We start from the raw sequence: 15966 nt of genomic DNA, 5'->3' as shown, positions 1-15966 counted from the left end.
CCCCAAAGACCATAAACAGACATGACACTGAGTTTTCCAATCTGTAATTACACTCTTACCTGATAGATAAATAAATATGGAAAGCTCTGTTATAAATGTTGGCAGGTGAAATAAATGTTATGTCACTTTTGACAGATAATAGAACTGGCACGTGTGACTATGGCCTAATTCAGATCTGATCGCAGCAGCAAATATGTTAGCTAATGGGCAAAACCATGTGCACTGTGGGGGGGGGGGCAGATGTAACATGTGCAGAGAGAGTTAGATTTGGGTGGGTTATATTGTTTCTGTGCAGGGTAAATACTGGCTGCTTTATTTGTACACTATAATTTAGATTTCAGATTGCACACCCCCTGCCCAAACATAACTCTCTCTGCGCATGTTATATCTCCCACCCCCCTGCAGTGCCAATGCTTTTGCCCATTTGCTAACAAATTTACTGCCGCGATCCGGTCTGAATAAGGCCCCATGTGAACTGCAGGGGGAGGGGGGGGGGGGGCAGATATATCAATATATCATGTGCAGAGAGAGTTAGATTTGGGTGGGGTGTGTTCAAAATGAAATATAAATTGCAGTGTAAAAATAAAGCAGCCAGTATTTACCCTGCACAGAAACAATATACCCCACCCAAATCCAACTCTCTCTCACCAGAAAATGCATTTACCATTTCTGTTGTATCTTTGACTAAGCTTTTGGAGGACAGTATTGTCCTCAGACTTCATCTCCTGCCAGTGGCGTAACTAGAAATTTTTCTCCCCCAAGCCAAAAAATCCTTCGGCGCCCCCCCCCCACCACCCATTTCCACCCCGTAATTGGCACTAGCAAAGGTAGAAAAATGCGCGCGCCGCTGGCAAAAAGGGGTGTGGCTTTGTCGAAATGGGCGTGGCTTTGCGTGGAGGGCGTGGCATTGCAGGAAAAGACTACCTTATACCCCAGTTTTGCAACCTGCACGCCCAGACGTTGGCCACCACAGGAAAGAAAAATAATCCTGATTCATGCCCCTTACATTATTTGTCATTTTTCCTCCTTATAGTAATGCCCAGTATACATTATTCCACATACTGCAATGGCCCTTAGACATTATTCCACACACAATCAGTGATCGCGCTGAGCCAAAAAAAAAGTGGGTCCCAGGGACCCTTCACTTTTAAAAATTGGGGTCCTACCGGTCTTTTTCTGGGTCCCATCGGAATGAAGGTTCTTATTAATTTTAATCTTGTTTGGACACTACAAAAGTGTTGCAAGATGGGGGGGATGGGGTGACAATGCTGCTGGGCTGTGTAGCATGCAGGACACCCTGCACCAGAGCTGTAACTAGACATTTTGGTGCCCTTAGGCAGAAAGTGAATTGGTGTTAGACCACTTAGACCATAAAGAACAGGTAGTGCGCGCCGTAGGCGCGTTGCAAAATTTTAGGGGTGTGGCTTCATAGGGAAGGGGCGTGACCACATAATAGTGTCAATTCACATTACACCACACAGTAGTGGCGCTTATACACATTGCACCAGGTAGAACCTCCTATGCACACTGATCCAGGTAGATCACGTCATACACTTTGCTCCAGGTACAGCATGTCATACACTTTGCACCAGGTACAGCACGTCATACACTTTGCACCAGGTACAGCACGTTATCATACACATTGCCGCTAGGTAGAGCACGTTATCATACACAGTGCGCCAGGTAGAGCACGTTATCATACACAGTGCGCCAGGTAGAACACGTTATACACACTGCGCCAGGTAGAGCACGTTATCATACACATTGCGCCAGGTAGAGCATGTTATCATACACATTGCATCAGGTAGAGCAAGTTATCATACACATTGCCGCTAGGTAGAGCAAGTTATCATACACATTGCGTCAGGTAGAACACGTTATTATACACAATGCGCCTGGTAGAGCACGTTATTATACACAATGCGCCTGGTAGAGCACGTTATCAGCCACATTGCGCCAGGTAGAACACGTTATTATACACAATGCGCCTGGTAGAGCACATTATCATACACATTGCGCCAGGTAGAACACGTTATTATACACAATGCGCCTGGTAGAGCACGTTATAATACACATTGCACTAGGTAGAACACGTTATTATACACAATGCGCCTGGTAGAGCACGTTATTATACACATTGCACTAGGTAGAGCACGTTATTATACACATTGCACCAGGTAGAGCACGTTATCATACACATTGCGCCAGGTAGAACACGTTATCATACACATTGCGCCAGGTAGAACACGTTATCATACACATTGCGCCAGGTAGAGCACGTTATCATACACATTGCGCCAGGTAGAACACGTTATTATACACATTGCGCCAGGTAGAACACGTTATTATACACAATGCGCCTGGTAGAGCACGTTATTATACACAATGCGCCTGGTAGAGCACTGAGGCACATTGCAGTAACCACTCACTTATCACCTCCAGTTGCACGAAGGGGCCGTTTGACACAAGTGGTTCCGCCCCCAGCAGCAAATCACTGACACTCACCATTTTTTCTGACAGCACAGTGCAGTGAGCGCACTGGCACAAGTAGCCAGCCTGCGCCTGCAGTAGCCGCAGCCTGGAGGAGCTCTATGTGAAATCGCAAGCAGAGGCTGTTCTCTGGCAAGAAGGAGCTCGTCCAATCGCTTCCCCTGACGGGCTGGCCACTGCCAAATATACCGATAATCAGTTCCAACTGTGTCAAAGTAGTGGAGCCCCAGGTGCAATGGGAAAGTCAGTGTCACTGCACAGTTGTACTGATTACTGGTATATTTTAGCAGTGGCCAGCCCGTCAGGGGAAGCGATCGGAGGAGCTCCTTCTTGCCAGCCTCTGCTTGCGATTTCACAGATAGCTCCTTCATGCTGCGGCGCCGGCTGGCTACTTGTGCCAGTGCACTCACTGCACTGTGCTGTCAGAAAAATGGTGTCAGTGAGGCCCTGACACTCTGAGCGGCCTCACATTGCACACACGGAGCTTGCAGCCCCCGGACATCCCGCATCTGCACCAGCTACTCCAGGTGAAGCGGGGCGATGCAGCACTGTCTACTGCTTACCTACAGCGGGAGCTGCGCAGCCCGGCCGGCTCCTGCTGAAAGGTAGTTGTCGGGTCTCGGTGGGGCGTTGAGCGGGTCCCGGGTAGGGGGGTGGCGGCGGGCAGATCCGGAGCTGTACTCCCAGTCGCAGAGGAGGGTGCTGGCGGCAGAGCGGCAGTGGAGCCGGATGAGCGGGGCCAGTCTGTCAGCCCTGCAGCACAGATTCATGTGCTGGCGGGGAGCAGGATTCAAAGCGGGAGATGCTGCAGGCTGTGATTGGATGGAGACTACAGGAGGTGATTGGCCGAGGAAACAGCCAGTCACCTCCTGCATTCCGCTGACAGGCTTAACACATGCAAACACATATTCAGATGAGCGCGTCTTGTGGGACCCGCTCATCTTCTAAATGTGAGTCCCGGGCGGCTGTTTCTGGGTAAAATACGCGCCATAGCGCGTTTTTGCGATCACTGACAATAATGCACATGACACAATATGCACACACCGTAATGCCCCCTACACATTATGCCACATACCGTAATGCCCCCGACACATTATGCCACACACCGTAATGCCCCCGACACATTATGCCACACACCGTAATGCCTGTGACACATTATGACAGGAATCGCAATGCCCGTTATACATTATGCTACACACTGCAATGCCCCTGATACATTATAGCACATACAATGTCTGTGACACAGTATGACACACACCACAATGATCCTGAGACATTATACCACATACCACAATGCCCGTGACATAGTATACAACATACAACATACCGTAATGCCAGATACATTATGACACACACTGCAATGTCCGTGATACATTACGCCACACACCGTAATGCCCATTACACATTAAGTTCTACAGTAAGGCTTCCAATTACTTTTAAATTACCTGCTCGTTGCCAGGGGTTTCATGCTCTTGGTTCCATGCACGGTGCCAGGATGTCATGCTCGTTGCCAGGGGTTTCATGCACTGGGTGTCATGCTCGTTGCTAGGGGGTAGTGCTTGTTGCTAGGGCCGTGCTCCCAGTGCCACATATGCTCCCAGTGCCAGATATTCCCCCACAGTGCCAGGTATATGCACCCAGTGCCAGATATTCCCCCACAGTGCCAGGTATATGCACCCAGTGCCAGATATGCCCCCCCAGTGCCAGGTATATTCCCCCAGTGCCAGGTATATGCCCCCCCAGTGCCAGGTATATGCCCCCAGTGCCAGGTATATGCCCCCCCAGTGCCAGATATTCTCCCACAGTGCCAGATATTCCCCCCCCAGTGCCAGGTATATGCCAGGTATATGCACCCAGTGCCAGATATGCCCCCCCAGTGCCAGGTATATTCCCCCAGTGCCAGGTATATGCCCCCCCAGTGCCAGGTATATGCCCCTGGTGCCAGGTACATGCCCCCCCAGTGCCAGTTATATGCCCCCAGTGCCAGGTATATGCCCCAGTGCCTGCTTCCCCCCCAGTGCCAGGTATATGCCCCTAGTGCCGGGTATATGCCCCCCCAGTGCCAGGTATATGCCACCAGTGCCGGGTATATGCCCCCCCAGTGCCGGGTATATGCCCCCAGTGCCAGGTACATGCCCCCAGTGCCAGATATTCCCCCCCAGTGCCTGCTTCCCCACCAGTGCCAGGTATATGCCTCCAGTGCCGGGTATATGCCCCCCCAGTGCCAGGTATATGCCCCCCCAGTGCCGGGTATATGCCCCCAATGCCAGGTACATGCCCCCAGTGCCGGGTATATGCCCCCCCAGTGCCAGGTATATGCCCCCAGTGCCAGGTACATGCCCTCAGTGCCGGGTATATGCCCCCCCAGTGCCAGGTATATGTTCCCAGTGCCAGATCTGCCCCCCCAGTGCCAGGTATATGTCCCCAGTGCCAGATCTGCCCCCCCAGTGCCAGGTATATGTCCCCAGTGCCGGGTATATGCCCCAGTGCCTGCTCCCCCGGCCCCCCCCCCCTATGTGTTGGAGGGACACGAGCGCATCGCGCGTCTCTCCTGTGTCCCTCCTGGCTCTCCCCCCGGCTGGTCTAATAAAGGAAGTGCCGTTCGTGAGCCAATCAGAGCTCACGAACGGCAGGACCGGCCGCGGGAGAGCCAGGAGGGACACAGGAGAGACGCGCGATGCGCTCGTGTCCCTCCAACACATAGGGGGGGGGGGGGGCGGGGGAGCAGGCACCGCAGGGAGGGAGAGGAGATCGCAGATTGACATGCGGACGCTCGTCCGCATGTCAATCTGTTCTAAATCAGTGGCGCCCCCGCAGCCCCTCGCCCAAAAGCCACCGCGAGGACTGCGGGGGCAGTAGTTACGCCACTGTCTCCTGCACATCTTTGTGTCCCCAGTTTTCCTTTGGGTGGGAAAGAAATACATGCAGCCAAACAGAATAGATTGTTTACAGTATCATTGTGGTGACCGTGTGGGTCTTAGTGGCCTGTCCACTGTGATTATGTTTGTGAGCACAGGAATCTTGTCAGGATATGGGAGTGGATGCAAATATGAAAACGTGTACAAAGAGCTTAATAGCAGAAGGTGCAGGATCCCCAAACAGCACAGACCTGTAACCTGAGGCTTCTGCCACTGATGCAGAAAAACTATGGTATCAAGCAATATGAATCAAGGCTTATGCATACAGTTTTTCCCCAAAAAGCCAGCGTGAGCCACGGCTTATCTGGGATTTTATTTTATTTTCGAGGATGGTACGCAAATGTGAAAACACACAGGTTTAACTGAACCTGTGTCTTTTGAGACTGGATTATTTTGGGGGGGCGTCCTAATAGAATTGTCCATAAAAAGAAAATCTGAAAAAAATTGGAAAGCCGTTTTTTGCGCCTGTAATTGGACAGCGCCCATAGAAGATTTGTAGTATATGGGAAAATAATATGGCTTACCTTTCTTTATCACATTTACATTGTACAGACTGAAAAATAGGCGTATGACACAGGTATAATGCTGACTATAACTTTAAACCATAATTGCTGACTTCCTGACTGCATCCTCCATCATTGTGGCCCTGCCCCCACTATACAATGCAGAGATTTCAGGCAACAAAGCCCCTTGCGGGCTCACTGCGCTTGCCACAGGTTCTATTCCCACTCTATGGGTGTCGTGGATACCCACGAGTGTGAATAGACCCTTTGGGTCGGCATTCCTACTGGCGGCATTTTGAGTGTTTGAGATTCTGGCGTTGGCATGCTGACCGCCGGGATCCTGAGTGTCAGCATATAAACTACATCCCCCTCATTTTTATGTTTATTCTGCGGGGGATGGTAACGGGATCCTGGTGCTTGGGATGCTGGCAGTCAGAAAACCGACAGAGGCCTCCCAACATGCAGATTCCCAACACCTGTTAGGTGAGTATTTTAACCCAAATACCCCAGCCCTCCCTACCCGCAGCCTGACCATAACCCTCTCCCCCGCAGCCTAACCCTAACTCTCTACGTGGAGCCTAAACCTAACCCCCCCCCCCCCATCCCCGCAGCCTAACTCTAACCCTTCCTCCCCTGCAGCATAACCCTCCCCGCCTATTGCCTGACCCTCTCTCCACCCACACTAACTCTATCCTCCCCTATACTGCCTTAAACTAAGACACATCCCCAGCCCTAACCGCAGGCTCGGACTGGCCCACAGGGGTACAGGGTAAACCACCGGTGGGTCCCACTGCTTGGGGGCCCTCCTCCTCCTCTAGTGATCAGGTTCCAGACTGTGTTCTTGAATTATACATTATACATATGTTACCTTATACTGCACAGGACTATGATGTATTCTCTACAGTGTATTGCCAATATTTATCTGGTACATTATCATGTACGCACTAGCAGTATTTATACAGTTTTGCTCATAAGTTTACATACCCTAGCAGAATTTGTGATTTTCTGGCCATTTGTCAGAGAATATGAATGATAACTCACAAACTTTTCTTTCACTGATGGTTCGTGGTTGGGTGACGCCATTTATTGTCAAACAACTGTGTTTACTCTTTTTAAATCATAATGACAACAGAAACTACCCAAATGACTCTGATCAAAAGTTTACATACCCTGGAGATTTTGGCCTAAAAACATGCAAACAAGTTGACACAAACGGGTTTGAATGGCTACTAAAGGTAACCATCCTCATCTGTGATCTGTTTGCTTGTAGTCAGTGCTTCTGTATAAAAGGTCAGTGAGTTTCTGGACTCCTGAAAGTCCCTTGCATCTTTCATCCAGTGCTGCACTGACGTGTCTGGATTCTGAGTCATGGGTAAAGCAAAAGAATTGTCAAAGGCTCTGCGGGAAAAGGTAATTGAACTGTATAAAACAGGAAAGGGATATAAAAAGATATCCAAGCAATTGAGAATGCCAATCAGCAGTGTTCAGACTCTAATTAAGAAGTGGAAAATGAGGGATTCTATGGAAACCAAATCACGGTCAGGTAGACCAACAAAAATTTCAGCCACAACTGCCAGGAAAATTGTTCGGGATGCAAAGAAAAATCCACAAATAACTTAAGCTGAAATACAGGACTCTCTGAAAAAAAGTGGTGTGGTTGTTTCAAGATGCACAATAAGGAGGCATTTGAAGAAAAATGGGCTGCATGGTCGAGTCGCCAGAAGAAAGCCATTACTACGCAAATGCCACAAAGCATCCCGCTTACAATTCTCCAAACAGCACAGAGACAAGCCTCAAAACTTCTCGAACAAAGTCATTTGGAGTGATGAGACCAAAATTTAACTTTTTGGCCACAACCTTAAACGTTACATTTGGTGAGGAGTCAACAAGGCCTAGGATGAAAGGTACACCATTCCTACTGTGAAACACAGAGGTGGATCGCTGACGTTTTGGGGATGTGTGAGCTACAAAGGCACTGGAAACTTGGTCAAAATTGATGGCAAGATGAATGCAGCATGTTATCAGAAAATACTGGAGGAAAATTTGCACTCATCAGCCCGGAAGCTGCGCATGGGACGTACTTGGACGTTCCAACATGGCAATGATCCAAAACACAAGGCCAAGTCGACCTGTCATTGGCTACAGCAGAATAAAGTGAAGGTTCTGGAGTGGTCATCTCAGTCTCCTCAATATCATTGAGCCACTCTGGGGAGATCTCAAACGTGCAGTTCATGCAAGACAGCCCTAGAATTTACAGGAACTGGAGGCTTTTTGCCAAGAAGAATGGCCAGCTTTACGATCTGAGAAAATAAAGAGCCTCATCCACAACTACCACAAAAGACTTCAAGCTGTCATTGATGTTAAAGGGGGCAATACACGGTATTAAGAACTGGGGTATGTAAACTATTGATCAGGGTCATTTGGGTAGTTTCTGTTGTCATTATGATTTAAAAAGAGTAAACACAGTTGTTTGACAATAAATGGCTTCACCCAACCACTAACCATGAGTGAAAGAAAAGTTTGTGAGTTATCATTCATATTCTCTGACAAATGGCCAAAAAAATCACAAATTCTGCTAGGGTATGTAAACTTATGAGCACAACTGTATATTTGTCAAGGGGCTCAGCCCATGCACTCACTAATGGTTAGGCAATCCAATGTAGCAGCTGGCCACACCCCCTCTGGAGACTGACCACATTCCTAAACATAGCCCCTCCCACTGCATTCCCCGGTGGACCCTTCACGCCCCACTCCGACACTGCCTAACCCTAACCAGTCGGGATTCTGGCACCGGCATGGTGAACTATGTTAGGATCCCGGCATCTGTGTTCTCACCAGTGTCGTGATTCCGGCATCAGTTTGCTGACCGGATCCCGTCTGAATTGTGAATAAGCTTGTGATGGCTCTGGTGGGCGTCTCTTTTCATTTCTGGCAGTAGCTTCACTTGCTATCATTACCAATAGCCTAGACAGTAGCACTTGCTAATGCAGGATATGGTTAATAACCAAATGCACGGGATCCCAGCGCACAAGATACCAGCGCCAGAATCCCGACACACAGCAGGAGCCCGACATCGGAATTCTGAAATGGGACAGGACACCGACAACGAAATCCCAAACATACAAACAGCGGACTGGGTAAGTACTATGCCAAGGTGGTGCTGGGTGTTAGGTTTAGGCAACTCCCAGGGACTTAGGGTGTGGGGAGGGGAGGGTTAGGTTTAGGGTGTGGGGAGGGGGGATTAGGGTTAGCACCACCAAGGGCGGGTTAGGGTTTGGCTGCGAGGAGGAGATGGTTAGGTTTAGGGTGTGGGGAGAGGGGGTTATGTTTAGGCACCACCCGAGGAGGTTAAGGTTAGGCTGCCGGGGAGGGAAGGATCAACATAAGGCACCTAAAAGGGAGGGTTAAGGTTAGGGTAGGCTATGGAGTGGGTTACAACACTTACAAAACCCTGTCTGGATTTCGGTTGCCTGGATGCCACGGTCGGTCCCCTGACCATCAGCATCCCGATAGCCAGCATTTCATACCCAACCGGCTTATGCATTAGCGCAGTGGTTCTCAATCTGTGTGCCATGGCACCCTGGGGTGCCTCGGGACACTTGCAGGGATGCCCTGGGTTGGCCGTGAAAAAAATTCTGATACCCTAGGGTGCCGTGATTCAAAAAGTTTGGGAACCTCTGGCCCTATATTAGTAAAAGAGGCAAAGGTTAAAAAAAAATCCCTTAGATTTTTTTATGCCATTAATACATTACATATTTTATTCTACAGCTTGAGATTCACTTAACGAACACCAAATATGTGTGATTTATTAGTGGTTGATTCTCTGGAAGACAGTACAATGCTTGTAGTATACACAGTTACATGCTGGTACTGTATAGGCAGCAAGCTGTAATGTGTGTACATGAGAACAAAGAGGCATATGGTACCGACATTTTCTGGAAGGGGTATAAAAAGACGGCAACCTCAAAAAGTGGGCAAGATTGTGTAATAAATTATCCAGGTTACTCAGATCTTGTTACATGTACATACAGAATGGTAAAGAATTCCCTTGGTAGATGTAATAAAAATATAGTACAGTACATTATCTGTGTATGTGTATTACTTTTAGAAAATAGTTTTTTTTTAATTTTTAAATCCTTTTTTTAATTTTTTTTTATGCCATGCGTGTGATACATAGCCTCGAATATCAGGGTCTCAGGAGCAGAGTTCCTTCTTTTTGAGGGGCCCACTAGCCTCATTCAGCTGCGTAACAAATATGAATACAATGTGAAATATCTCACTTAACTTCATGTTGTAGACCAAAGGTAGGCAACCCGTGGCACTCCACCTGCTGTGGAACTACATATCCCAGCATGCCTTACCATAGTTCGCAGCTATGGTATGCTAAAACTATGGCAGGGCATGCTGAAGTGTGCAGTTCCACAGCAGCTGGAGTGCCAAAGGTTACCTTCCCTTGGTAAGCATTCCACATGCAGTCCTTCAGGTGTATCAGTGGTATAGACACGTTTACATTATAATTATATATAGCACTTGCATGTTAAATTGAGTGGTCCTTTAATATGAATTAACTTTTGAACAACCAACATTCTTTTGTTTAGTGCCCTCCCGTGTAGCACTTCACATCTCATTTCACATCTCCAGCCTGGGCTTGCTTCAAAGTCCATTATACAGTACACAATTAAGAATCAATTATTTGTTTAGCATGTGTATTATTACAGTGAAGTGGAGCAGAAAAATCTGAAATAAAGAATATTGCTTTAAATACAGTTTGCATTCTGAATATACTGTATGTGGTCTTGCTCTTATAGGTCTTTTTATTTGACTTGGATCTAGAAGTGCTGTCGATGGTTATGTGCCTAGGTAATGAAAATTGCTAATACCAATCTGTTCTTTCCATAGGCAGTGCTGGGCCCTCTCGTAGCCATCGCTTTGAAGCTTTCACAGATTCATGAGAGGACCGGACGTAAAGGACCCACTGTGATCACCTGAACTGAAACCACAATGGGCCAAAGAGTGTATGATAGAAAGAGATTATTCTTCAAATAATCAATGCCTTTATTTTTGCTGGATATGCTTTATTCTCAGACGTAATGACACTGTCTGATTCTATTGAAAAAAAAAAAAAAAAATCAAGTTTGTCAGACATTAGATATTACATTATCACTTGTCCAAAGTATTGCGTTACGTAACATTAACACAAAGATAAGATTACCTGGGATTGGGCAAGAGCATGTGTCCTGTCTTTTATGAATTTTTATGTAACATTTATTCACTTCCGTACAACTTGTAGCGTTGTGGATTTAAATAAACAAGAAAGATATGTATCTTGTGAGTGGCTGAAAATAAGCACATATTAAAAGTATGCATATTAATGTATTTAATATGTATACCACTGAGATACTGTAAATCTCAATGTTTAAGCCAGTTAAATTAGTTGAGATACAGTACATCTACATTCAAGAAAATGAAAACGCTTTTTTTTAAAACTTCATGCTAGAGGCATTATTCACACGTATAAAATAATAAAGGTGTTTCAGGTTTTAGTGACTGGGGCTCCTAGAAAGGGGGTTGTCACTCCTAGTGCATTGTATTGTGTTGTGTAGACAACTAAAACAAGTTCACTCTACAACGTGTTCTGAGAAATCTAAAAAAATTCTCAAAATCAATACCCATCATTGAGATTAGAAAATTACTAGAATCTTTGCATTGATTTACATTTACTTGTCTGAATATGAAGATGTTGATTGAATTTACTAAAAGTTCCACATTTACCTGGCTACAGCTTATAATAGGTAAACAGCATCCTCATGTTGCATACTTTTTTTCTGTGAGGTGTGAAGATTTATACTTAAAGATAAATAAGTTGCCCTACACAAATGAAAAGCTTGTTTCTGTGATGTTGTTTAAACCATAAGTACATCATTGAAACTCTGCTAAGAGTAGTAAGCACTAATACCTCCCGTGCTGAAGTTTGAATGTATTTGTTTTGAGCAAGAGTGATAAAACCTCTATGATTCCTAGTTAGGGTGAGAGTATATATACATATACTACATACATTGATGGGAAAGCATTAAATCACAACTGCACATGTAGGTCTGAGAGAGTTTTGCATTATTAAATTAGAAAGTTTACCAGCAACACAATAAACTAACATTATTTTTTGAGAGGCATGCGAACATTTGTGTTGCACCCATACATACAGCACTTGTTATATGCTCCGTTTCACGTTGTTTCCCTAACCTAGTGCCTCTACAGTGCTATTTGTGTATTTCATTTTCACACTGTATTGTGTTTACAAAATCCTTGAATGCGTCAAAAATAGTTGTATGTAACATGAGCTTTTCAAATATTTCATCTTTACATAGATATGCATAGAGCTACATATCCATGCCATAGCTGTCTTTCTATATAGGCTGTACATGTCCACTCTGCTCGTTGTGTGGCATTTTCAGAACCTCTCTACATGAAAGTCCCCACTGACATTAGATATGCCATTCCTGAAAGCTGTTGTACACCTCTGAGTCCCATCCGTCCCGATATTGGCGGGACAGTCCCTCTTTTCAGGCACTGTCATGCTGTCCCACATGCGAGCCACAGTGTCCGTGGGAAGGGTGTAGTATGGTATGCCGGCGGCCGGGCTCCCGGCGACCAGCATACCGGCGCCGGGAGCCCGTCCGCCGGCATACCGACAGCGTGGAGAGTGCAAATGAGCCCCTTGCAGGCTCGCTGCGCACGCCACGCTGCGGGCACGGTGGCGCACTAAGCGCGCCACGCTATTTTATTCTCCCTCTAGGGGGGTCGTGGACCCCCACGAGGAAGAAAAAGTGTCGGTATGCTGGCTGTCTGGATTCCGTCGCCGGTATACTGTGCGCTGGGATCCCAACAGTCGGCATACTGAAGACCACCCTGTGGGAAGGGGGTTGGTAGGCACCCTCTCACTTGAGCAGCATCTATTCGCAAGAGAGACGGAATGGAGGTATGGCCGCAGCTCACAGAACTCTGTCTCCACCATGATGAAAACCAGGATGGGATTTGCGGTTGCAGACCACGCCCCCTAATTTTGGGCACCTACCTTCGGAGCACGCAAAGGTCCCACTAATCACCAGGCTAAAGTTTGGAGGTATGTATGATGATTGCAACACATGAATAAGGTTTTGGTGAATGGGGGGATAGCCGCAAATATTATGTATCAACTAGATGTATGACAGAGGGACCGCATCAAATATGGGAGATATCTGCTGTGACACCTCCATTTCCCACAGCAGCCACTGCCCCCATAGGTTTCTATGGGGTATGCACTGCTGACAGATTTGCCAAGTTTGGTCCTCACAGCTAATGCCATCTGAAAATGGGGTTAGCTGCTATAGTCCATGGCAGAGGTTCCCAAACGCGGTCCTCAAGGCACCCCAACAGTCCAGGTTTTAGGTATATCCATGGCTCAGCACAGATGGTTAAATCAAATTGACTAAGGTGCTAATTAAGTCACCTGTGGCCAAGCATGGATACATTTAAAACCTGGACCATTGGGGTGCCTTGAGGAGCGCGTTTGGGAACCTCTGGTCTATGAGCTACAATTTCCAGAAATCACTGGGAGAGGGTTTCTCCTGAACCCACCCCAGCAATGTCAGCGGCGCATACGCAGGAGTCCCAACCCAGGAGTGAACACGCTGCAGGGACGGGCTACTTTCTGAAATCCTGTCCCTGCTTGTGTTCATTCATAGATTCCATGGGTATAATCACTAAATTTGCGGGCAGATCACATTGCAAATGCGAATATTGGTAAATGGGTCCCAAAAAGACAACAACAATGGCTCTCAGGATGAGGGAAACTTCAAGCAGTATTAGTAACATCTCTGTAGATAAGGAAGTCCCAAACTGGAAAAATGACAACTTAATGTATACATTTTTACGACAGACATACTGTATACAAAGGAAAAATAAGAATAGTATTATTGTGCCTTTCAGTTTCCTCAAATGACAAATAAATCAAATTATGTTCACATATATATTAACTGAGAAAGTCTGGGAAGCCATTTGAAACCTCATGCTGCCTAGAGCCTTCATTATAATATACTGTACAGTCATGTTTGCATAAACATAAGATAATTGCATTGCAGCATGTGCACGTCACATGGATTTAAATGGCAGACCCAGCGATCCAACAAAAATATTTACAATTGTCCTAAATGCTCCACTGACATATTTTAAATGCACCTTATGTTTTATGTTCAAATATCATTTACTTTCATCCAGTATTTGTAAAAGAAAAAAAACCTTCTGATGCAGAAGTATTCTCTTTTATTTTTTACAAGCACATATGACCTCTGTGTATATCGAGCTGACTCCACTTGTAAATATTTAGGGCTCTGTGCACTATCATACATATCTAAGAATTATTTCTTACATATAATGCAGCTCTCCTCCATCTTTTCTGAGGTGGCGGAGATTTTTGCACACAAAGAAAATGAGAGAGAGGTGCACACACCATCTGATTTCAATGTCACAGCGCCATGACTCCACCCTGACTACTCTTCTGGGGTTTGCCGTGCAAAATGACAGAGCGGCGGAGAAGTAACGATGCCACGTTACACTCCATATTTACCTTGGCACATAGATTCTTTAGATTTCTAAAGTGGTTTCACTGTTTACTTAATTGGCTTAATACACATACTGTATAAGTTTGATAGACACAGCTTATTTTTATAAAGTGTATTGAATTTTTGAAGTAAATGTTTTCTTTGTTACAATGCGGTATGGGAATACAATATTGTGTTAGAAGAACATTCATTTGATCTGTTACTGAGTAATTTGGAATAGAATGATGTACTCAGTGTAAGTGGGAGTACTATTGTTACATACAGCACAGGGTCAGTTCTACACTGTGCTATATACAATGTCCACAGGTTTTATTCTATTCCTTACTCTCCACTAAACTACATGTATTATGTTTGCTTCACTAGGGGAATTATCTAGATGGATTTTGTGCTTGGAGGCTATGCTGTATAACAACCATTCTGCCTGCAATTAATGTCATTTAGATTAGTGCTGTAACAGGTGGTAAGACATTCAGTGCTTCTTTAAACTGTGATATTGTGTCAATAAAATAGAATGCAAGTTATTTTTGTCCTATTTTATCTTTGTAAAGTCATATTAAGGGGCAATTCACTGAACTGTAAGTGCCCTTGAAACTACCTAATAACATCTACACTTTATAAAACACAAATTGGCTAGTACAAAATCAAAGAAACATTGAAATGCTATGTAAATAAAATAAAAGTAAATTTGCATATGCAAATATGATTTCACAACAATCTCCTGGGGCATTTACTTAAGGGCAGGTACACCTAAACCAGTCACTCATGTGACCACAAGACTTGATCATAATGTGCTAAGGCCCCCCTACTGCATCTTTACCATAACCTCCTCTCTAGCTATGGTCTCCACTCCTGCAGCCTTACCCTAACCTAACCTGGTCTTGACTCTTGCAGCCTTACCCTAACCTCCTCCCTAACCCTGGTTTCTACTCCTGCAGCCTTTCCCTAACCTAACCTGGCCTCTGCTCCTGCAGCCTTACTCTAACTGCCTCCCTAACCTGGCCTCTACTCCTGCAGCCTTACCCTAACCTCCCCCTAACCCTGGCCTCTACACCTGCAGCCTTACCCTAACCTAACCTGGCCCCTACACCTGCAGCCTTACCCTAACCTAACCTAGTCTTGACTCCTGCAGCCTTACCCTAACCTCCTCCCTAACCCTGGTCTCTACTCCTGCAGCCTTTCCCTAACCTAACCTGGGCTCTGCTCCTGCAGCCTTACCCTAACCTGGCCTCTACTCCTGCAGCCTTACCCTAACCTCCCCCTAACCCTGGCCTCTACACCTGCAGCCCTAACCTAACCTGGCCCCTACACCTGCAGCCTTACCATAACTTAACCTGGCCTCCACTCCTGCAGCCTTACCCTTACCTCCTCCCTAACCCTAGCCTCCACTTCTGCAGCCTTACCCTAAACTCATCCCTAACTGTAGCCTTCACTCCCGCAGCCTAATCATAACCTCCCCCC

General features: G+C 46.2%; 1 protein-coding gene across 1 annotated transcript in view; it reads left to right on the top strand.

Annotated features, from left to right (window-relative positions):
* PGM5 (phosphoglucomutase 5) overlaps positions 1-15029 on the top strand; it is a 338082-nt gene extending 323053 nt beyond the window's left edge. The window contains exon 11 of the mRNA XM_063913924.1: positions 10811-15029. Coding sequence (XP_063769994.1) covers positions 10811-10900 — 90 coding nt within the window. The 3' untranslated portion in view covers positions 10901-15029. The remainder of the gene's footprint in view (positions 1-10810) is intronic.
* Positions 15030-15966: the final 937 nt, after the last annotated feature.

The sequence above is a fragment of the Pseudophryne corroboree genome, chromosome 1 (genome assembly GCF_028390025.1).
Source record: "Pseudophryne corroboree isolate aPseCor3 chromosome 1, aPseCor3.hap2, whole genome shotgun sequence".
NCBI classification, from domain to species: Eukaryota; Metazoa; Chordata; class Amphibia; order Anura; family Myobatrachidae; genus Pseudophryne; species Pseudophryne corroboree.
This window is presented reverse-complemented; position numbering and strand designations above follow the sequence as displayed.